The following is a 23,669-nucleotide window of genomic DNA, read 5'->3' as shown; positions in this document are numbered from 1 at the left end:
ACTCAAAATCCTAGGAAAGTGTTACAGCTCAGTTATAATCAGTACCTCTTGTATCACTAAGCCGTCTTTTCTCCATTATTTTTATTGGATCTTTGTTACCTCCCAAGTTAATATTGTACCTAGATATTAAATATAGTTGGTTATAAATTAAAACTTGTCTTTTGTGTGGGGAAAAGTTCAAAGAACATATTCAATGTATTTAACACTGAAATGGAGAAGAGATTTAATGTTTAACAAAAACAAAAATATCTCGTATATGAACTGAGCAACATCTCCATGTTAAGAAGTACTATATTAAATATAAACCCATTATGTAAAAAGTGTTAAAAATCATGGTACTGAATTTTAAAATGTTAAGTATAAACCCATTATAAAAAAAGTTTAAAACATTTAATTTGAAATCATAGTATTGAATAACTTCCCAGATTCTTGTCTTAGCCTCCTTCCAACCATTTCTGTGCAAATCTAACTATATCGTGCCTCCCCATAAAATATTTTAAAAACTTTTATCTAACAGGGAATCCTATAAAGGTAAGGTTTAAATTATTTGCTTGACTACAAGGCCCCCGAAATTACTTATCCTACAAGATTTGGTACATGGTTGTGAGTGCTCAATCACTGTTTGTTGAAGGAATCAAAAACTGAGGAATATAAGAGTCGCCACACTATCCTCCACTCCCCTTGAGTTTTCAGTAACAATATTAACAGCAGTGGTTATATGGTGCTTACACATAATTATCTCATTTACATCCAGCACTTTCCAGACACATTTTGTATGGTTTTTTCCCAAACATGAATTTAAGACATGTAAGAGGAAATGCCTCTCTAGAAAACAGATGTATACAAGTTCTTACCCCAAGAAGAACTGCTGCAAAACTTGAGAAAAAGTTTTCCTAAAGAGGTTTGCACCAATGAAATTAAAAGACGCTTACTCCTTGGAAGGAAAGTTATGACCAACCTAGATAGCATATTAAAAAGTAGAGACATTACTTTGCCAACAAAGGTCCGTCTAGTCAGTTCAGTTCAGTCGCTCAGTCGTGTCCGATTCTTTGCGACCCCATGAATCGCAGCAGGCCAGGCCTCCCTGTCCACCACCAACTCCCGGAGTTCACTCAGACTCACGTCCATCGAGTCAGTGATGCCATCCAGCCATCTCATCCTCTGTCGTCCCCTTCTCCTCCTGCCCCCAATCCCTCCCAGCATCAGAGTCTTTTCCAATGAGTCAACTCTTCGCATGAGGTGGCCAAAGTACTGGAGTTTCAGCTTTAGCATCATTCCTTCCAAAGAAATCCCAGGACTTATCTCCTTGCAGTCCAAGGGACTCTCAAGAGTCTTCTCCAACACCACAGTTCAAAAGCACCGATTCTTTGGCGCTCAGCTTTGTTCACAGTCCAATTCTCACATCCATACATGACCACTGGAAAAACCATAGCCTTGACTAGACGTACCTTTGTTGGCAAAGCAATGTTTCTGCTTTTCAATATGCTATCTAGGTTGGTCATAACTTTCCTTCCAAGGAGTAAGCGTCTTCTAATTTCATGGCTGCAGTCACCATCTAGTCAAGGCTATGGTTTTTCCAGTGGTCATGTATGGATGTGAGAGTTGGACTGTGAAGAAAGCTGAACGCCGAAGAACTGATGTTGAACTGTGGTGCTGGAGAAGACTCTTGAGAGTCCCTTGGACTGCAAAGAGATCCAACCGGTCCATTCTAAAGGAGATCAGTTCTGGGTGTTCATTGGAAGACTGATGCTAAAGCTGAAACTCCAATACTTCGGCCACCTCATGCGAGGAGAAGACTCACTGGAAAAGACTCTGACGCTGGGAGGGACTGGGGGCAGAAGGGGACGAGAGAGGATGAGATGGCTGGATGGCATCACCGACTCGATGGACGTGAGTTTGAGTGAACTCCAGGAGTTGGTAATGGACAGGGAGGCCTGGCGTGCCGCGATTCATGGGGTCGCAAAGAGTCGGACACGACTGAGCTACTGAACTGAACTGACTGAAAACTAAAAGACTCCCGGTCTGGCCGTTTTCCAGGCTCTGAGGGAGATGGTGGTGCACACTGCATGGAGAGATTTAAGGCTTTTTAAAAAACAATTTTTTTTTTCTGTTGAAGTATCTGGGGCTTATTATAAAAAACACGAAAGAGGGAACCTAAATGGAAAAGTGCTCCCCGGCTTTACTAGCCAATGCAAATCTCGGGACTTGGCTTTTAACTCACTTCCCTGAGGACAACTTCTTCAAATGTTTCCTCAACAGCACCAATGAAGGATTTCTTCAGTCCACGACTTGGAAAAGAGACGGGGGCTTGAGTTCTGCCACTCTATTGGGTACAGTTATTTAACTGTTTTAAAGCTTAATTTCCCTCATACCTGACCTAGTAAAACTCACGAATACTCCCTCACTCCGTCCCTAGGGTTATTAACGACTTTATGAGGTCTTCGGTGACGATTTAACTACCTCAGCTAGCTCACTCCGCCCGGCCTCCTCGCTGCTCCACTCTCTCCCCAGGAAGCCGCGGGACTTTTGTGCGCATGCGCCGCCGCGCCCCGGGGGCTCTCGCGCACTTGCGCGGCGCCCGTTGGGCGTCCCGCTACCAGCCCCGGGGAGCGGGCGCGCGCGCGCCCCTTCGGCCCCGCCCCCAGGGGCGCGCGCTCGTAAGGCGGCCGAGGGGCGGGGGACGCGGGCGAAGCCGGTCATGGAGGCCCTACGGAGGGCCCACGAGGCTGTGCTTCGTCTGCTGCTGTGCCGGCCCTGGGCCGCGGGCGCCGCCTCCCGCCCGAAGCCCCGAGCCTCGGAGGTGCTGACGCGGCACCTGCTGCAGCGGCGCCTGCCTCACTGGACCTCCTTCTGCGTGCCCTACAGCGCCGTCCGGAACGACCAGTTCGGCCTCTCGCACTTCAACTGGCCGGTGCAAGGCGCCAACTACCACGTCCTGCGCACCGGCTGCTTCCCCTTCATCAAGTACCACTGCTCCAAGGCTCCCTGGCAGGACTTGGCCGGGCAGGACCGGTTCTTCACGGCGCTCAAGGTCGTCAACCTCGGTGAGTGGCCCCGGGCCGGTGAAACACGTCCCGCCGCCGACGGCCCCACTGTTTGCAAAGCACGCTGACGTTCTGCCTCCGAGGCCGCGACCCCGTCCCGAGATCGGACCGCGCCGGCGCGGGATTACCCTGCCCCGGCCCCGCGCAGGCTCGCCCGGGCGCACGCGCTCGCCACGCTTCGCCTAGTTTTGGGGCGTTTCCCAGACTGCCTCCGCGTCCCACCCACTCTGCAGCCTTGCAGGACTGACCCTGGTCCTAGGCTTCTGTATTCCCCGCCCAGCAGGTGCTTGTCAGAGCTAAGTTGTTGCTCGCGAATGGTACCCCGGGAAAGTGGGGCTTACTGACAGGCCTGTACAGTGGGACCCCCCTGCATTCGCTCCCGGCGAGAGGGCATTTTATTCTTACTTCCAGCCACTCGTTAACTAGAAAGAGCCTTCCACTGGGCAGTAAGAAGGAGGGTGTAGAGCGCTGAAAATGGCTCTGAAGTTTTTATAAAATGCCTGATTATATGGCAGGATTCATTCTCATTTTCATCACTTTGTTGGTGCGTTCAGAGTATAAAATCGGAAAATACTTTTTTAAGTTTCTTTGTTCTCGTTACATGAAGTCCCAGCAAGTTCGTTTTACTAAAACCACCGAAGGTTTTCACCGGTGGTATTGGCTTCTTAAAATATTAGGTCTAAAAGATATTTAAAAGATTGCCTCTTTAATACTGGTATGTTTTCATGGGAGTATTCTAAGTCAGAGTATTTACTCTTGCTGAATGTTTATTATGTTTCGGTTAATGACAGAAGAGGCGTGAACATTCACATGGGTGCATCTTTCATGTTTTATAGGTAAATGAAAGATAGGCCTCAGGATGTTTGAACCTATTAATAACTGATAATCAAATTAATCCGTAATTCAGAATGTAGATGTGCAAGCTAACTTACATTATCCAACCAGTTTTTTGAACCAGAATTAAAGCTGAATACGCGGCCACACTTTTACTATATAGTCTTGACAGTTTCTTAAATTTAAATACATTAGGTGTATTTTTGCTTATAATTACTCACATGTGTAAATCAGGGGGTCTGGAGCCATTGCTCCACTATTACTGTCCTGAGTTCATCCCATTAAGGAGAAGATTATTTAGCGTTGTGTAATCTTTTAAAAGTATGCCTTATTATTTGGCTGATGAACTATATAGAGCACGCCCACTAATTTTGAGGTTGATGTAAAGAAGTTGAAGAGTGTAGTGATTTAGAAAATTCAATCCAAAATTATTTGGAGAGACTGGAATGATGACTAGATTCAGGAAGAATACGTTTGTTTTATTGAATAGCATCTTCAGAAACAGAAAAAAGTCATTCTTCCCAAATGTACAGTTAATACACTTTAATAGGTTAGGAAAAGCATAACTGGAGAGTTGTTGGTAAACTGTGTACCCAGTGCCTTTTTCTAAAAAAGTTTTCACCATTTAAGAGCACCTTACTGATTAAGGGCCTAATCTTTTTAGGTAGAAAGAAATCCAAAGGAAATAGGATGCCCAGAACATGCTCACATAGAAAAGTAGTGAAAGTAGTAAAATCTTTTGAAGAAAGAAACAACAGCTGTAGGTTTTTTTAATGTGTATGGAAGAGAAAGCTGAATAGTGATTTAATGGTCTTTTTGACCTCTTTAAAATTCTAAAAATTCTGTTTTAAAGAGAATAAGAATTTTAAATTAAACTGAAAGGGAAACTTTCTGCTCAGGTATTTGCTTTCATACAAATTGGCTTATACTAATAAAAGGAGATTTTTTTTTTTCTGGACTTACTATTCACCACTTTGGTAATGTTTATTTTGTATTATTGTGTTAGGGGAGGGAATTAGATAATAGGATTCTTTCTTATTCTGTGTTGTGCTGTTGCGCCTCTGGATCATCAAATATGTATTCTATTTTAAAATACTTAGGATTTTATTCCTCCTCTTCCCTTTCAAATTAGTAATTATCAAAGTAATTCATTTTTCCATTTTGTAAATAATAAAGATTTCTCTTTTACCCATTTGTTCCCTTTCTCGCCTGCCTTCCTTTCAATGGAAGCGACATTTTACTGATGGTTTATCAGTCTGGGTATCCTGCTGGGAAGTAGATTGAGATTTAAGAAAATCAACTTACCATTGGAATGAATGGGTAATTGGAGACTTGCTACAAAGTTCTAATTTTTTTTAAGTGCTTAATTTGACAGTGGTTTACCTACTGATCAGCTGACTCAAAATGAATTATTATGCAAAGAACTGGGTTTCACATTCATTTTGATGTTATGATATGTTTCAGACAGTCTAGAAAAAATTTGATTTTTCATCAAACCTTACAGATTTTATAGCATATGTGCTATAAAGAAAATTATGGGTTTTTTAAACTGTGTTAATTATGTATGCGGCTAATCTTCACATTTAGTGTATTAGCCTGACTGCATTAAATAAGTAGACTGCAGGATAAAAAAAAATAGAGAATTTCTGACTCTGATATCACATCTCAACCCCCTGTCAAACAGCATTAACAGTTCCTAGTTGTTTCTTAGTAAGAGCTAATGTAGTTATTAGTAATCCTTGGTCAGTCCTCCATTTTAGCTGAAAAAAATACTGACCATTTGTGTGATTTTTTAAAAAAATCAATATTTTACAGGAAACTGATAAATACTGTAAAAACAAACAAAATTTTCAGTGTCACCAGCTATTTCTTAACTGAAAGTCCTTATCATTGGTTTAAAAGTCATATTTTATTTATTTTACTATCAGTATATTTGGAAGTGAGTGAAGTTGCTCAGTCATGTCTGACTCTTTGCGACCCCATGGACTGTAGCCTACCAGGCTCCTCCCTCCATGGGATTCTCCAGGCAGGAGTATTGGAGTGGGTTGCCATTTAAAATTAGTACTTATTTCTAGAACCTGTTTTTCTCTCACTCTATTGATTTTCACCTTTTGAAGTTGTGATAACATATATTAAAGTTTATTTTTTATTTCAACTGCTCCCTCTTCACTCACTTCTACCTGTCTTATGCTTCACTCACTTCTGCCTGTCTTACTCTTGTTCTCTTGTCCACTCTCGCATTCTACACCCCCACTTGCCCTTTTTTTTTTTTTTTGGTTGAATGATTAATAAATAGCTTTATGATGCTAGTTTTTGTGGCTTTTTTGTGACATTCCCTTGAGGCTTTCAGAGATTTGCAGGGAGGTGTTCACAAGGCAAAGAAGGCAATATACCGTGAAAGGTTTCACAGGAGTTCCAAGAAGCCCTGTGATTGTAAAAAACCGTGACCCAGTATACTCCTAAAAATAGAGAGGTGCCAGTCTGAATGCGGTTTTTGCCTTTTCTCATTGCCAACTAGTGATGCTTCCCCTAATTAATCTTTGGCATTGCAGTGGCTGGAATGCAGCTTCAGGGAATAAGCACAAAGTAGTCCAGTGAACTTACACAATCAAAAAAGAGCATTAACACAGCAAAGATACTCTTGCAGAAAAAATAAGAAAACAATTTAGCAATATGATTAGTTCTGAGCATGTGTTGATTTCCCTAGTAACTAGAAAGAAAGTGATTTTCCAAATTACAGCTCTTCTTTTAAATTGACATTTTCTATCCATTTCTGTCCTATGTATGTTCCACTCATACACAGGAACAGTAAAATTAATATTCGTGCAAAGCATACAATATTTTTATAGATTTCATGTGCCTTTGGTTTTATACATATGTTTTTAATGTTATTAATAGTCATTGATTTTACATAAGTGCCTCACAAAAAATAGGAATTGTAAAAGTTTTTTTTCTTGGTCCAGCTTACTCTCATGTGCCTATGAGGGCTTAATGCAATGTCTGACTAGTATATGTTTAGTTTCATGTATCACAAATGGCAGCTTATCACAAATGGAAATATTTCAAAGAAGAAATATATTCTTGGAGTCTACTATTAACCTATTTCAAGTAGGTTGAAACAAGATTTTCAAATCAGTTGTAAAACTATGAATGGGATTCTTTCTTTCTCATGCTTATTATTATACCAAAATCTTCCTTAGAATTAGGTTTTGCCGTTGATTTTGAAGACAGCTTTTTGACCTAGTTTCTCTTAAATTGTACAAAAATTATTTTAGCCATCAGTATTACTGTCCAACTTATAGCACAATAAAGATGACCTAGTAATTTAAGCTCAAGGCCAATAATGAAGAGCCTCTACAGTGAAATAAATGAATATTCTCTGTTTGCTTATTTGTGAAAAGACTATAGAATTACTTCATAATTACTCAGAGGTAATGAATTAATGTTTGTAAAGTGCTTGAAGTAGTTTACACCAGTCTTATCTATAGTTTTAAAAATCTCTAGGCTCACACAATTGTTACTGTGTTTCACAATCATAGATGAAATTGACCTCTTAGGTAGAGTCAATGTTTACTCATATTTTTATAACTTTATAATTTATTGATGTTGCTAAAGAGTGCTATGTGATTTATACTATGACAAATATGAATACATGATTAATAAATGTTCATTTCACAAATAACATATTTATTTGTTTTTTAGGTATTCCAACTTTATTATATGGACTTGGCTCCTGGTTATTTGCTAGAGTCACAGAGACTGTGCATACCAGTTATGGACCAATAACAGTTTATTTTCTAAATAAAGAAGATGAAGGTGCCATGTACTGAAAGTGTGCATTGAAGGACGTAAATATCAATAGATTTTTTTTCTCATGTGTATGTGCAATATTTATTTTTGATCCTTTAAAATAAAACTTCGCAAACACCTATTTCTTCCTGCAGTGTCTGGTTCTTTAAGATGAATCATTGCCCTCAAGAGGCAAAGCTTTTCACACATTGTTATATATTGCGTACTCTGTTTAGCCAATGGGAACCACAAACACATAACATTATGCCAATTTTTTCCTATAACTAGGTTGAACTAGAGATAAAAAATGATTGTAATTTATAGATTCTGTAGTTATATATCAACTCTTTGAAAATATAGATACCCATACAAAGAAGGAAGGAGAAAAAAGTCTTTAACAGTGGAAAAAGTAGAGAATTTTAGAATATATGATGGAGAATAAGATAACATCATTGGCAAATCTAAAATTGATAAGAATTCTAATTGCAATCTGAAATTTAAACCATTCAGCTGCCAGGATTTCAAATGGAAATGTGTTAAAAGCCCTTGTGCCATTTTCCTGTACTAGAGGTGTGGGTTGAACCTTCCCATTACCTGAAGACTCCAATACCACACTAGTTTTTTTAATGTGATAACAAGTACATTTAATGCAAATACAGCAAAATAAATGAAATTAAGACTTACTAAAAGTTAAAATAGCATGCTGATAAAGCTGTAAGAACAATTAAGATCTAGAAAGACCCAGAAAAAATAAATTTGGTAACTGCTTAAAAAAGCAATTAGCTGAAACGGTATGTATCCATAGACTAATTGGCCATGGGAAGTGGGCTGAAATTTTAAAGACCTGATGGCAGTTTTGCGTTAGAATTTTATTAAGTTAATTGCATTTTTGAAAGCAAAGTCATTAAAAAAATTTTATCCTTGGGGGTAGTTACAAAATACCCAGACGAATGGTAAATTTCAGAAATTTGGAGTAATTTAGGGAGAACTAAGAACTATTTAATTTATAAACCAATGGGTGTTTAAGATTTATGATCTCTCCCATAATTACAAACATGCATTATATATCATTTTATGTTAATGTGTTGCTGATGCTCTGCAACGTTTACACATTTTTGTAGCAAAATATTTTATAAAATTCAATCTAGCCAACATTTGCGTGTGTGCTTCTAACAAATCAGGGAAAGTGAGTGGAAGTAATTGAGGTGAAGGTACCAGAATAATGGAAGTAACACAAACTGGCTTCGTTAAAGGTAGTCATTTTAAATGAGCTACAGAGAGTGAACTGTTCTTCAAATATATGTAGTGTTCACTTGTCTAAAAGCAATTCTAAATAATGCCTTAATCAAAGAAGTACTTATAGTCCAGAAGAATATACTTGACACTAGTTAAATGAACGGCTTACACAAAGGAGATAGTGTTACATTAAGCTTCATTAATAATAAAACTATTAGCATTTTGCAAGGAAGGCTAGAACTGATTTCCTCTGTAATGGGCAAAGTTAAATAACTATACCTCATAAGTTTTAAGTCAAATACTGGTCATTCATTGCTGCTGGTCTTGTCAATACTTGCTGTAAAGGTTTGGTCCCCACACAAGGCTGATAAAATGGTTTTTAATTACTAGACTATAAATACAGCTTTTCAGTAAAGTTGCACTTCTTTTCACACTGGCCTGTTTGATTTCTGATCATTTGTACTGCTGAGTCTGCTTCCCTGTTTTTCAATAGCTACAATCACAGTGACTTCTTGTCCATATGGTGATAGGTAAGTCTCCTTGGAGAACATCTTTGACAAACTACCCTATTGATCTCTGTAATTCTCTGCTGTTTGCAGCATTAAATAGAGCCTTGATTTCTTGCCTGATGTGCTCACTGTGTAACAATTAAGCAAATGTAATATTTTCTTGTATTACATGAAAATCAATAGACCTCTTGCTCTTATGGAGTTGATCATGGTGAAGGATGAACTCAACAATGGCTAAGGGCATGGTTCAAATATTTAAAATATCATTCCTTGGATTTATAAAGCCTTATAGTGAACCATTTAGCCTGAAAAATGCTTCTCATTGAACAGCAATGGTTTAAGTTTTTTCTTTGAAGTTGGATATTACATCAAAGTATTGTGGCCTAAAAGGGATAAAATATAAATGCTGGAAGTCAGGAGACTGATGGTATTTTTAGTCATAGTGCTGTCTTACTTTTTGACTTCAGGCTAATAACTCCTCCTTTGTGTCTTAGTTTTTTCTACCTGTAATCTGAGAAGGGCAAAATAAGAAACCCTTCTCTACCTTAAAAGTGTATCTTGAATGTGCTTGTAAGTAAGCAAATGTCAGTTTTATTTCAGAAACGCTGGTTTTGTAATCCTCATTCTTGTTTTCCATTTATGTTTAAAAGGCTTCATCAGTAAAAGGATTTTTAAAAGAAGGTGAGAGGAAGGGAAAAGGAGACACATTGAAGGCAGTGTGTGTGAGCCTGTCTGCACGTGCTGGCTGTGCCTGAGATGGCAAGCAGGGTTCAAGTGGACGCTGCCCTTCTGGATAGCAGTTTTCTTAGGAGAAATTGTGGAAACAGAGACAGCTTTTCTGCATCTTCTACTTTAATGGGATTTTAGTCTTTAATCCAGGCAAAAGTGTTTTTTAAATGAAGATTAATTTCAGTTTAAAATCTTGCATCTCTTCTGTTGTTACTTCTATACAAATCAATGATCAAACGTTGGAAAAAATTTCTAGTCAAAATTTGTGGTTCCTGTGTAAGTGGTGAACCACCATAAAGATTCCGTAACAGAAAAAAAAAGATGCAGTAACAGAGTTGGGGGCAAGAAAGAGGTTACTAGTTTCTCAGTGCTAATGTCTTGACACACCAAATTGTAAAAATAGTTACAAATTCTTTCATCATATATGTGTGTTGTGTTTAGTCGCTCAGTCGTGTCCAACTCTGTGATCCCACAGACTGTAGCCCACCAGGCTCCTCTGTCCATAGGATTCTCTAGGTAAGAATATTGAAGTGGGTTGCCATTTCCTTCTCCAGGGGATCTTCCCAACCCAGGGATAGAATCCAGGTCTCCCACATTGGAGGCGGATTCTTTACTACCTGAGCTACCAGAGAAGTCCATATTCATCACACATTTGGTCACTAATATTTTGCTTATTGTTGGCTTCAGTAGAAATGGAAGCATTTTTAATTATTAAAAGCCATATATATTTCTTTTAAAATATACATTTTATCTTGTGTCATTTATATTTATATTCACACAAAACTATAATCACAAAACATCTATAATTTTCTTGAAGTAATGTCTTTTAATTCCATTAAAGAATGAATGTCATTTGAATGAATGGAGTGACCTACTAAAGACAAGGATCTGGATTTCATTTCATTTAAAAGCTAATACAGGTAACAGAAACCTTATCCTAAAGCTAGTGGATTGGGTATCTTCTTTTTCTCAGCACTTAGCATTCAGACAGTAATGATGTTTGGGGCATCTTAACCTAAACCAGTACTTAGCATTACATCTCACCTGGGTCAACAGTCTAGGGTATCAGAGTTAAACTGTGTTACTGTAAATTAATGGAAAATGTAACTGCACTTTGCTGAAAGATCAATGTCCAATAAAGGCTGCACAATCAAATCTTGTTGCAATGATTGAGGTCTTTAATTGCCTTTCAAAGATAAGGTGGTAATCAACACAGCTTTAACTGATCTTTTTTACTAGTTCAATTACATGCTAATGACTAGTGCCAAGTCAGAATCTTTAACTACTTATACTTATTAAATCTTATGTTAGTAATGAAAAATTACTTTAGCTTACCCAATCGATAGAACACACATCTTAATTACTATATTTCACTTTTATACTATTTTGTGTGCTTGACAAATGTTTCACAAGAGTTTTCCCAACAATAAGCAGTGTTGTTAGTAGGGAGCACAGGCCATAGAGCCTTTTTCTAACAAAAACTAGAGATCAGATACTAAGGAAAAAATTCTGCTTTAAACGAAAATGTGGATAACATAGTTCCCAGTGGTGCAAGCTTAGTCATCCAGTGACTTCTGAAAACTGTCTTGCTAATTGAAAGTACACTTAATACAACTGGGATGAAATAAATCTAGATTGTTTTTACTAAGTGTATTTCTAAGTTCTGTTAGTTTTCTAGTAAGGAAACTGATTTCATATACAGCCTACTCTAAAAATGTGTTTGGGGGAAGGATAAATGTTAGAAAAAGCAAATGACTAAATAAATAAATTGAGGATCATCAAAATTAAAAACTTCTGTGTTTTAAAGGACACTATCAAGAAAATGAAAAGACAGCTGACATGGGAGAAAATGTTTGCAAATCATATATATGATAAAAGGACTTGTAGCCAGAATATATAAAGAACTTTACTAACTCAACAACCCAATTGAAAAATATGGACAGACATTCCTCCAAAGAAATTATATAAATAGTTACTAAGCACGTGAAAAACATTTAACTATTAGAGAAATGGGAGTCAAAACCACAGCGAGATACCACTTCATACCCACTGGGATGGCTATCAGTTCAGTTCAGTCGCTCAGTCGTGTCCAACTCTGCGACCCCATGAATCTCAGCATGCCAGGCCTCCCTGTCCATTACGAACTCCCGGGGTTCACTCAAACTCATGTCCATCGAGTCACTGATGCCATCCAGCCATCTCGTCCTTCACCTCCTGCCCCCAATCTTTGCCAGCATCACGGTCTTTTCCAATGAGTCAACTCTTCACATGAGGTGGCCAAAGTATTGGAGTTTCAGCTTTAGCATCAGTCGTTCCAATGAACACCCAGGACTGATCTTTAGGATACACTGGTTGGATCTCCTTGCAGTCCAAGGGACTCTCAAGAGTCTTCTCCAACACCATAGTTCAAAAGCATCAATTCTTCACCACTCAGCTTTCTTTATAGTTCAACTCTCACATCCATACATGACCACTGGAAAAACCATAGCTTTGACTAAACAGACCTTTGTTGGCAAAGTAATGTCTCTGCTTTTGAATATGCTATCTAGGTTGGTCATAACTTTGCTTCCAAGGAGTAAGCGTCTTTTAATTTCATGGCTGCAGTCACCATCTGCAGTAATTTTGGAGCCAAAAAAGTCTGACACTGTTTCCACTGTTTCCCCATCTATTACCCATAAAGTGATGGGGCCAGATGCCATGAATTTAGTTTTCTGAATGTTGTCAGCTTTAAGCCAACTTTTTCACTCTCCTCTTTCACTTTCATCAAGAGGCTTTTTAGTTCCTCTTCACTTTCTGCCATAAGGGTAGTGTCTGTATATCTGAGGTTATTGATATTTCTCCTGGCAGTCTTGATTCCAGCTTGTGCTTCTTCCAGCCCAGCGTTTCTCATGATGTACTCTGCATAGAAGTTAAATAAGCAGGGTGACAATATACAGCCTTGACATACTCCTTTTCCTATTTGGAACCAGTCTGTTGTTCCATGTCCAGTTCTAACTGTTGCTTCCTGACCTGCATATACGTTTCTCAAGAGGCAGGTCAGGTGGTCTGGTATTCCCATCTCTTTCAGAATTTTCCACAGTTTATTGTGATCCACGGTCAAAGGCTTTGGCATAGTCAATAAAGCAGAAATAGATGTTTTTCTGGAACTCTTGCTTTTTCGATGATCCAGCAGATGTTGGCAATTTGATCTCTGGTTCCTCTGCCTTTTCTAAAACCAGCTTGAACATCAGGAAGTTCACGGTTCACATATTGCTGAAGCCTGGCTTGGAGAATTTTGAGCATTACTTGACTAGCGTGTGAGATGAGTGCAATTGTGCGGTAGTTTGAGCATTCTTTGGCATTGCCTTTCTTTGGGATTGGAATGAAAACTGACCTTTTCCAGTCCTGTGGCCACTGCTGAGTTTTCCAAATTTGCTGGCATATTGAGTGCAACACTTTCACAGCATCATCTTTCAGGATTTGAAATAGCTCAACTGGAATTCCATCACCTCCACTAGCTTTGTTCGTAGTGATGCTTTCTAAGGCCCGCTTGACTTCATGTTCCAGGATGTCTGGCTCTAGGTGAGTGATCACACCATTGTGATTATCTGGGCCTCGAAGCTCTTTTTTGTACAGTTCTTCTGTATATTCTTGCCACCTCTTCTTAATATCTTCTGCTTCTGTTAGGTCTATACCATTTCTGTCCTTTATCGAGCCCATCTTTGCATGAAATGTTCCCTTGGTATCTCTAATTTTCTTGAAGAGACCTCTAGTCTAGGAATCAGCGAACTAAAATGGACTGGAATGGGTGAATTTAACTCGGATGACCATTATATCTACTACTGTGGGCAGGAATCCCTTAGAAGAAATGGAGTAGCCATCATAGTGGCTCAGATCATGAACTCCTTATTGCCAAATTCAGACTTAAATTGAAGAAAGTAGGGAAAACCACTAGACCATTCAGGTATGACCTAAATCACATCCCTTATGAATATACAGTGGAAGTGAGAAATAGATTTAAGGTACTAGATCTGATAGAGTGCCTGATGAACCATGGACGGAGGTTTGTGACATTGTACAGGAGACAGGGATCAAGACCATCCCCATGGAAAAGAAATGCAAAAAAGCAAAATGGCTGTCTGGGGAGGCCTTACAAATTGCTGTGAAAAGAAGAAGGATGGCTATAATAGATAATAAAAAGTGTTGGCAAGAAATGTGGAGAATATGGAACCCTCATAACTTGTTAGTGGGAAGGTAAAATAGTGCAGTCACTTTGGAAAAGTTCGGCCATTCCTGAAAATATCAAATATGAAGTTACCATATTACCCAGTCATTCTGTTCCTAGGATATATACTCGACAGAGTTGAAAATATGTTCACAGAAAAACTTGTACACAAGGGTTCATAGCATTATTCACAAGCAAAAAACTGGAAACAATTCAAATATCAATAAGTGGATAAAAATAAAATTTGGCATATTCACACAATAGAATATTACACATTCAACCAAAAAAAGGAAAGAAGTACTGATTCATGCTACAGCACTGACAAAGCTTCCTTGAAAACATTACACTAAGTGAAAGAAGCCAATCACGGAAGACCACATATTGTATGATTCCATTTATATGAAATGTCCAGAATTGGCAAATCTGTAGAGACAGAAATTGATTGCCTAGAATTGGGGAGATTGGGAGGAAATGAGGAGTAAGTGATAGTGGGCATGGGGATTCTTGGGAGATAATGAAACTGTTCTAATGGCCACACAATTCTGTGACCATACTTGAAACATTGAATTGTACACTTTCAAAGGAAGAACTGTACAGCATCTGAATTAGTTTTCAATAAAGCCATTAAAAACTAGTAAAGTGGGGAGGGGAAATGGGTAGTTCGTGTTTAATAGGTATAGAGTTTTAATTTTGTAAGATAAAAAGAGTTCTAGACTTGGTGGTAATGATGGTTGCACAGTGATGTGAATGTACTTAACACTATATGCTAAAAATGGCTAGCGTGATAAATTCCGTGATGCATATCTCACCATAAATAAAAATAATGTTTAAAAATTCGTAGTTCAGTTCAGCCATTTAGTCGTGTCCTACTCTTTGTGACCTCATGGACTGCAGCATGCCAGGCTTCCCTGTTCATCCTGAAGCTTGCTCAAATTCATGTCCTTTGAGTCGGTAATGCCATCCAACCATCTCATCCTCTGTCGTCCCCTTCTCCTCCCGCCTTCAATCTTTCCCAGCACCAGGTCTGGGTCTTTTCTAAGGAGTCAGTTCTTCACATCAGGTGGCCAAAGTATTGGAATTTCACCTTCAGCATCAGTCCTTCCAATGAATATATTCAGGACTGATTTCCTTTAGGATTGACTGGTTTGATCTCCTTGCAGTCCCAGGGACTCTCAAGAGTCTTCTCCAACACCATAGTTCAATTATTTGGCACTCATCTTTCTTTATAGTCCAACTCTCATATCCATGCATGACTACTAGAAAAACCATAGCTTTGACTAGATGGACCTTTGTTGGCAAAGTAATGTCTCTGCTTTTTAATATGCTGTCTAGGTTGGTCATAACATTCCTTCCAAGGAGTAAGCGTCTTTTAATTTCATGGCTGCAATCACCATCTGCGGTGACTTTGGAGCCCAAGAAAATAAATTAGTAAAGGATTCAATATTACTATGATAAACTATGACCGCATAATGTCTATAGAAAATAACTGTATTTAGAAAAATGTTAGAAATTAAAAGAAAAATAAAAAAACATTTTATATGTTGTATTCTTGGAATTTTAAAAATTTTAGTATGAAACCTAGTTTGAATTAAATAGATGAAATTTCATTTGGGATCATTTTTAGTAGCATTAAGAAAAGGGTATACTTGGTTTGAGTTAATTTAAGAAAAAGTCAGGGAGTTCCCTGGTGGTCCAGTGGTTAAGACCCCATGCTTCCACTGCAGGGGGCACAGGTTCCATCTCTGGTCTGGGAACTAAGATCCTGCATGCCTCATGACATGGCCAAAATTTTTTTAAAAAAAGATATGACCAAAGAAAAGTACATAAAATGTTGGTAAATGATCTTTTAAATCCTAGTTGCTGGATAAAGAATATCAGCTACTACCAGAATGAGGTTTTATATAGTATTGCTTATAGCTATTTTAGTTGCACTTATATCATTTTAAATACAGTTTATGAACATTGTACTACTCCATTATATTATTAATTTATCTTCAGTGATATTTATAGTATCAATTTAAAAGCTGTAAAACTTCATGAAAAGTAGCCTAAACAAGGATTTTGATAAACCAAAGCTTTCAGATTTAGAAGCAAATCATGTACTTCTTAAGGAAGATTTGAAGTTTTTTGATGTTGATGATGATAGAATTATGAACCTTATAAACTCAGTATTTTTTAGTTAACCTAAATACATAAATCTATTTGAATTCATCTTATGAAAAGAGATATGTCATTAGATATATGATCATTATATGCTTTAGTGATTCATGGACCTTGTTACATACATGCTTTGTAATGTATGAATTATTTAGCAAGAAAAATCACAATAATTTTGTTGTTACTCAAAAATTTATAGGTTGGCAGAAACAATTATGCAGCCCCTGAAGCTGGTATGTTAAGGTAACATCATTAATGCTACATATGATGATTTTTTTAGTAGTTATTTGACATAACCTTTACTGCTTTCGCTAGAATACATCAGTAATTTTATAACAATCTGTCTGTAAGCAGAACATTGAATTTATTAACCACAGAGTGATTCATTTAATTCTATTTTCATGTAAGTGTATAACTTAAGTGAGAGCTAAAATGTTGTCTACCCAAACTCTAAAGCAAAAACAAAAATGTACAAAATAAAAATTAGTATTCTAATAAATACATATGAATTTAAAACTCCATTTAATGAAAATAGATATTTTTATTTCAAAAATGTATGTGTTTATGAATTGGATTAAAATAATTCATAAATGTAGGAGATTATCTTGCAACTTTTCTTTACACATAGTACTAAGGCTCTGACTATGAGATAAAGGCAAAATTTTAGTTTCTTATGCTTTCAAATATCCAAATTTAAGAAATGAAGGGACCAAGAATTTCAAAGTTTGAATTAAAATCTAAATAGTGTCACTCATTTTTAGAGTACATTAAAAATCAACACTCATTCATTCATCCTACAAGTCCTTTGCATTAATCAGTTGAAGGCAAACTTTACAAATTTTACCTATCAACAAAATCTAGTAGTTCTGAATCTACACACAGGGTTCATTCAAGCTGTACTGAACAAGACGACTTCTGTATACAGCTGGATGAGAACAATGTGTTACTAAGTTTTGTGTTTCCAGTATTCTTCCTATAATGAAGGCTCTATGTCAAATGAACGTGTGATGATTCAAAATCAAAAAGAAAACTTGTCTTCTTTTTTAAAAGCTTAAAGAAAAGGATACTTCAATTGGAAATCATATGGAGTTTTACAAGAATAGTCAACAAGTCTGAAATATTATCTCAGGTGTAATGAACTTACACTGTTCTATGCCTCCTGAAAAATAAAAGATTGGACTCGCATTTAGTTTTGAGGCATCTCAAAAGGCGTCATTGTTTCCTTGTACAGGAATTTTGCTATTTGAAAGTCAATGAAACATTAAGCAGAAACTACTAGGATGAGTTAGACTTACTCTTTTTAAACAGAACTAGAAGTAGTGTTAGTAATAAGGAGACAAGAAGAATATTTTGATGGATTTGGAAAAAAAAAAAGGAATGGGTTACCTCTTGAGGCAGTGAGTCCTGTTATTGTGGATGTTCAGAGAGGCTGTATGACAATTCATTAGGTGAATGTAGAGAGAATTCTTGAATTGGGCAGAAGATTAGATTGGTGATTTTTTAAGTTTCCCTTATCTCTGAGATTTTATTATCATTTTTTCAGGCCTGGGTCTGGTTTAGCTTGGTTTTATTGCTTTTCCACTATGTGTTTAATACAAAGAACCTTGTCTTGAAGATGATAAATATGGTTTAAGTTCCTGCTGTACCATTACTGGTTGAGTAACATTGAGAAAGAGGAGAGTGAAAAAGCTGGCTTAAAACTCAACATGCAAAAAATGAAGATTATGGTATGGCAAATAGATGTGGAAACAATGGAAACAGTGATGGACTTTATTTTCTTGGGCTCCAAAATCACTGAGTCAGTGACTACAGCCATGAAGTTAAAAGACGCTTGCTCCTTAGAAGAAAAGCTATGACCAACCTAGACAGCGTATTAAAAAGCAGAGACATTACTTTGTCTACAAAGTTCTGTACAGTCAAAGCTATGTTTTTTTTCAGTACTTATGTGCGGATGTGAGCACTGGACCATAAAAAGGCTAAGAGCTGAAGAACTGATATTTTTGAACTATGGTGTTGGAGAAGATTCCTGAGAGTCCCCTGGACTGCAAAGAGATCAAACCAGTCAGTTTGAAAGGAAATCAACTCTAAATATTCATCGGAAGGACTGATGCTAAAGCTGAAGCTCCAATACTTTACCCACCTGATGTGAAGAGCCAACTCATTGAAAAGACCCTGATGCTGGGAGAGATAGAAGGCAGGAGGAGAAGGGGATGACAGAGGATGAGATGGTTACATGGCATCACTGACTCAATGGACATGAGTTTGAGCCACCTCCAGGTGATGGTGAAGGACAGGGAAGCCTGGCTTGTTGCAGTCCATGGGGTCCCAAAGAGTCAGACACGACTGACTGACTGAACAAAAATACTGAGAAAAATTAGAGCCTTCTTGGTATATACAATATACAATATGGAGTTTTTCTAAAACTTACATATTGTTCATTTGTGCTGGGTCCCAGATCAAGCACTTTACACATATTAACTCCTTTAATCCTCTCATAACAAATCTATGAATTAGGCACTATTTTTATTCCCATTTTTTAAACTGTGGAAATCAAGAAGTCTTACTCAAGACTTACATCAACACACATGATGAGTGTTATTCCAGTTTCTGTAATCTGTCTACAGAATCCAAGTTCTTAAGCATTACTCTATACTTTCTTATGATGCACAGGATAACAAAGGGAGATGTTTTAGAGCTTTGCAAGCTCTAAAGCCTAACAAAAATGTGAGATATTTTATTCATTAATACAAAGGAAAAAATATAGATGCCTTTAAATGATCAAAAGAAGGAAATAATAAAACTTACATGATTTTCAGGAACATCAGCCTACTCTCCCTTAGGGAAAATGTATTAGGTAGAAATTCAATCCAATGACATCATAAATTAATAAATTTAATTCATGTTAGAGCATCTAAAATCCATAGTACAGGGACTTCCTTGGTGGTCCAATGGTTAAGAATCCACCTACCAATGTATCTTCCCTGGTGGTGCAGAGGGTAAAGAGTCTGCCTGCAATGCTGGAGACCCAAGTTTGATTCTTGGGTCAGGAAGATCCTGTAGAGAAGGAAATGGCAACCCACTCCAGTATTCTTGCCTGGAGGATCCCCATGGACAGAGGAGCCTGGCAGGCTACAGTCCATGGGGTGTCGAAGAGTCAGACGTGACTGAGCGACTTCACGTTTACGTCATGTTTACCAATGCAGGGGACACGAGTTTGATCCCTGTTCCGGGAAGATTCCACGTGCCAGTAGAGCAACTAACCCCCTGCATCACAACTACTGAGCCTGAGCACCTAGAGCTTCTGCTCCACAAAGGGAGAGTAGCCCCAGCTTGTTGTGACTAAAGAAAGCCCGCTTGCAGTAATGAAGAGACCCAGTGCAGCTAAAAATAAATAATTTAAAAATACAAAATCCATAGCACATACTTGGTGTTCTACGAATATCTGTTGAACTGTTGTTTTTGCTTCTGCATGGTGCTGAAATTGCTCTCACTGTTCTTTTTCCATTCCTGCCACAACACAAATGTGTAGACTTTCCCATCACACTTTGGGGTTTGTCTCTTATCACTTTTGTCCATGCTTCTGCATATTCTTTTTCTAAATGAATGGATATTAGCCCTATGAGGCAGAGAAGGCAATGGCACCCCACTCCGGTACTCTTACCTGGAAAATCCCATGGACAGAGGAGCCTGGTAGGCTGCAGTCCATGGGGTCGTTAAGAGTCAAATACGACTGATTGACTTCACTTTCACTTTTCACTTTCACGCATTGGAGAAGGAAATGGCAACCCACTCCAGTGTTCTTGCCTGGAGAATCCCAGGGATGGGGGAGCCTGGTGGGCTGCCGTCTATGGGGTCGCACAGAGTCGGACACGACTGAAGTGACTTAGCAGCAGCAGCAGCCCTATGAGGAAAATTTTATTTTTTAATTGTTATTGTAAATTATATCTTTTTAAAATTAAAATTTCTAAGATATTATTGCAGGTGTATATAAATGCAACTTACTTTAAAAAAACATTTTATTTTGGAAAAACTTCAGGTTTACTGAAAAGTTGCTCTATAGTACAGAGAGTTTCCATATACCTTCACACAGATCACCCTAATATTATTGTTCAGTTGCTCAGTTGTGTCTGACTCTTTGCAACCTCGAGGACTGCAGTGCACCAAGGCTTCCCTGTCCTTCACTATTTCCCAGAGTTTGCTCAAACTCATGTCCATTGAGTCGGTGATGCCATCCAACCATCTCACCCTCTGTCGTCCCCTTCTCCTCCTGCCTTCAACCTTTCCCATTATCAGGGTCTCTTCCAATGAGTCAGTTCTTCGCATCAGGTGGCCAAAGGGTTGGAGCTTCCAGCTTTAGTATCAGTCCTTCCAATGAACATTCAGGGTTGATTTCCTTTAGGATTGATGGGTTTGATCACCTTGCAGTCCAAGGGACTCTCAAGAGTTTGCTCCAGCACCACAGTTCGAAGACATCAGTTCTTCAGTGCTCAGCCTTTTTTATTGTCCAGCTCTCACATCCATATATGACTACTGAAAAAACCATAGCTTTGACTACATGGACCTTTCTAGGCAAAGTAATGTCTCTGCTTTTTAATACATTGTCCAAGTTTGTCATTGTTTTTCTTCCAAGGATCAAGCATCTTTTAATTTCAAAAGCATCTTTTAATTTCACCAACTGCAGTTATTTTGGAGCCTAAGAAAATAAAGTCTGTCACTGTTTCCATTGTTTTCCCATCTAACTGCCAGGAAGCGATGGGACCAGATGCCATGATCTTACTTTTTTGAAAGTTGAGTTTTAAGCCTGCTTGTTTACTCTCCTCTTTCATCTTCAACAAGAGGGTCTTTAATTCCTCTTCCCTTTCTGCCATAAAGGAGGTGTCATCTGCATATCTAAGGTCATTGATATTTCTCCCAGCAATCTTGATTCCAGCTTGTGCCTCATCCAGCCCAGTATTTCATATGATGTACTCTGGATATAAGTTAAAGAAGCAAGGTGACAATATACAGCCTTGATGTACTCCTTTCCCAATTTGGAACCAGTCCATTGTTCCATGTCCCATTCTAAATGTTGCTTCTTGACCTGCATACGTATTTCCCAGGAGGCAGGTAAGGTGGTCTGGTATTTCCATTTTTTTAAATAATTTTTTAGTTTGTTGTGATCTACACAGTCAAAGGCTTTAGTGTAGTCAATGAAGCAGAAGTAGATGTTTTTCTGAAATTCTCTAGCTTTTTCTATGACCCAACAGATGTTGGCAATTTGATCTCTGGTTCCTCTGCCTTTTCTAAATCCAGCTTGTACATTTGGAAGTTCTCAGTTCACATACTGTTGAAGCCTAGCTTGAAGGATTTTGAGAATTACCTTGCTAGCATGTGAAATGAGTGCAATTGTGTGGTAGTTTGAACATTCTTTGGCATTGCCCTTCTTTAAGATTGGAATGAAAACTGACCTTTTCCAGTCCTGTGGCCTCTGCTGAGTTTTCCAAATTTGCTGGCATATTGAATGCAGCACGTTAACAGCATCATCTTTTAGGATTTGAAATAGCTCTGCTGAGATTCCATCACCTCCACTAGCTTTGTTGGTAGTGATGCTTCCTAAGGCCCACTTAAGTTCACACTCCACGATGTCTGGCTCTAAGTGAGTGATCAGACCGTTGTGCTTATCTGGGTCATTAAGACGTTAAAACTTTTTTGTAAAATTCTTGTATGTATTCTTGCCACCTCTTGTTAATATCTTCTGCTTCTGTTAGGTCCATACCATATCAGTTAGGTCCATACCCCTGATGTAAGCATTTTACATAATCATTGTACAGTACTGAAAAGTCAACATTGGTGTATTACTGTATTATTAACTAAACTCCAAACTTGATTCCACATCACTGTTTTTTTTTATTACTCTCCTTTTTTTCTGTTCCAGGATTCCACTGAGGATCCCACAATACATTTAATCATCATATCTCCTTAGTCTCCTCAGGCTGTGACACGTCCTTTGTTTTTTATGACCTTGACAGTTTTGAGGATTATTTGTCGAATATTTTGTAGAATGTCCCTCAATTTGTATTTGTCTGATGGTTTTCTCATGAGAAGATTGATGTAATAGGTTTTGGGAAGAAGATCCCACAGGTCAAATGCCCTAATTTATTGCATCATATCAGAGAGTACATGACATCAAAGATGATGTTAACCTTGATCAATTGGTTTGGATGGCGTCTGCCAGGTTTTTCCACTAGAAAGTTACTCTTTCCATCCTCTATTCTTATCATATTCCTTTAAATGAAAATCAACAAGTATTGGGAATTCCCTGGTGATCCACTAGTTAGCACTTGGTGCTGTCACTGCTGGGTCTGGGTTTGATGTCTGATCGGGGAACTAAGATCCTGCCAGCTCAGTGGTGTGGCTGAGGGTGGGGGAAGGGAGGAGAAAAGAAAAAGAAAAAAGAATTCCCAAATCAAGTATTTGAATGTTATATGCCTTGGACAGCAAGGACCAGTCAGTCCTAAAGGAGATCAACCCTGAATATTCATTGGCAGGACTGATGCTGAAGCTGAAGCTCCAATACTCTGGCCACCAGATGTGAAGAGCTGACTCATTGGAAAAGACCCTGATGTTGGGAAAGATTGAAGGCAGGAGAAGGGGATGACAGAGGATGAGATAGTTGGATGGCATCACCGACTCACTGGACATGAGTTTGAGCAAGCTCTGGGAGATGGTGAAGGACAGGGAGGCCTGGTGTGCTGCAGTCCGTGGGGTCACAAAGACTTGGACACGACTGAGTGACTGAACAATGCAGGGGCACTAGGCGCTGAAGGAGGCAAGAGGAATTCTTGAACATAGGAGGCAATCGGCATGTTATGAAGTTTGTGGTTCAATGGGAGTCTATAATGTTTGTTGTCTCAGCCTCAGCGATGGTGGTGGTAATGGCAGTGGGAAGACAAAGGAACAACTGAGGCTCAAGACAGGCAGAAGATAAGCATGGTAATTGCATTTGTATTAAGTCAATCTACTTTGCCTTCAAATCCTACTTATTCATTCATTCATTCAGCAGATATTAAAGTGCCCACTGTATGCCAGGTACTATTTAGTTACCAGAGATACAGCAGTGATTAAAACACGTACCATTCCCTCCTCTTGCCAAGTTATAGATTAGTGTGGAGACAAACACAGGAGTGA

General features: G+C 38.4%; 1 protein-coding gene across 1 annotated transcript; it reads left to right on the top strand.

Moving 5' to 3' along the window:
* The first annotated feature begins 2,605 nt into the window (after positions 1-2,605).
* Positions 2,606-7,809, top strand: C11H15orf61 (chromosome 11 C15orf61 homolog). Its single transcript, XM_006052083.3, has 2 exons — positions 2,606-3,044; positions 7,581-7,809. The coding sequence occupies exons 1-2, from the start codon at positions 2,699-2,701 to the stop codon at positions 7,706-7,708; spliced, it is 474 nt and encodes a 157-aa protein (XP_006052145.1). The 5' UTR covers positions 2,606-2,698; the 3' UTR covers positions 7,709-7,809.
* Positions 7,810-23,669: the final 15,860 nt, after the last annotated feature.

Source organism: Bubalus bubalis, chromosome 11 (assembly GCF_019923935.1).
Source record: "Bubalus bubalis isolate 160015118507 breed Murrah chromosome 11, NDDB_SH_1, whole genome shotgun sequence".
NCBI classification, from domain to species: Eukaryota; Metazoa; Chordata; class Mammalia; order Artiodactyla; family Bovidae; genus Bubalus; species Bubalus bubalis.
This window is presented reverse-complemented; position numbering and strand designations above follow the sequence as displayed.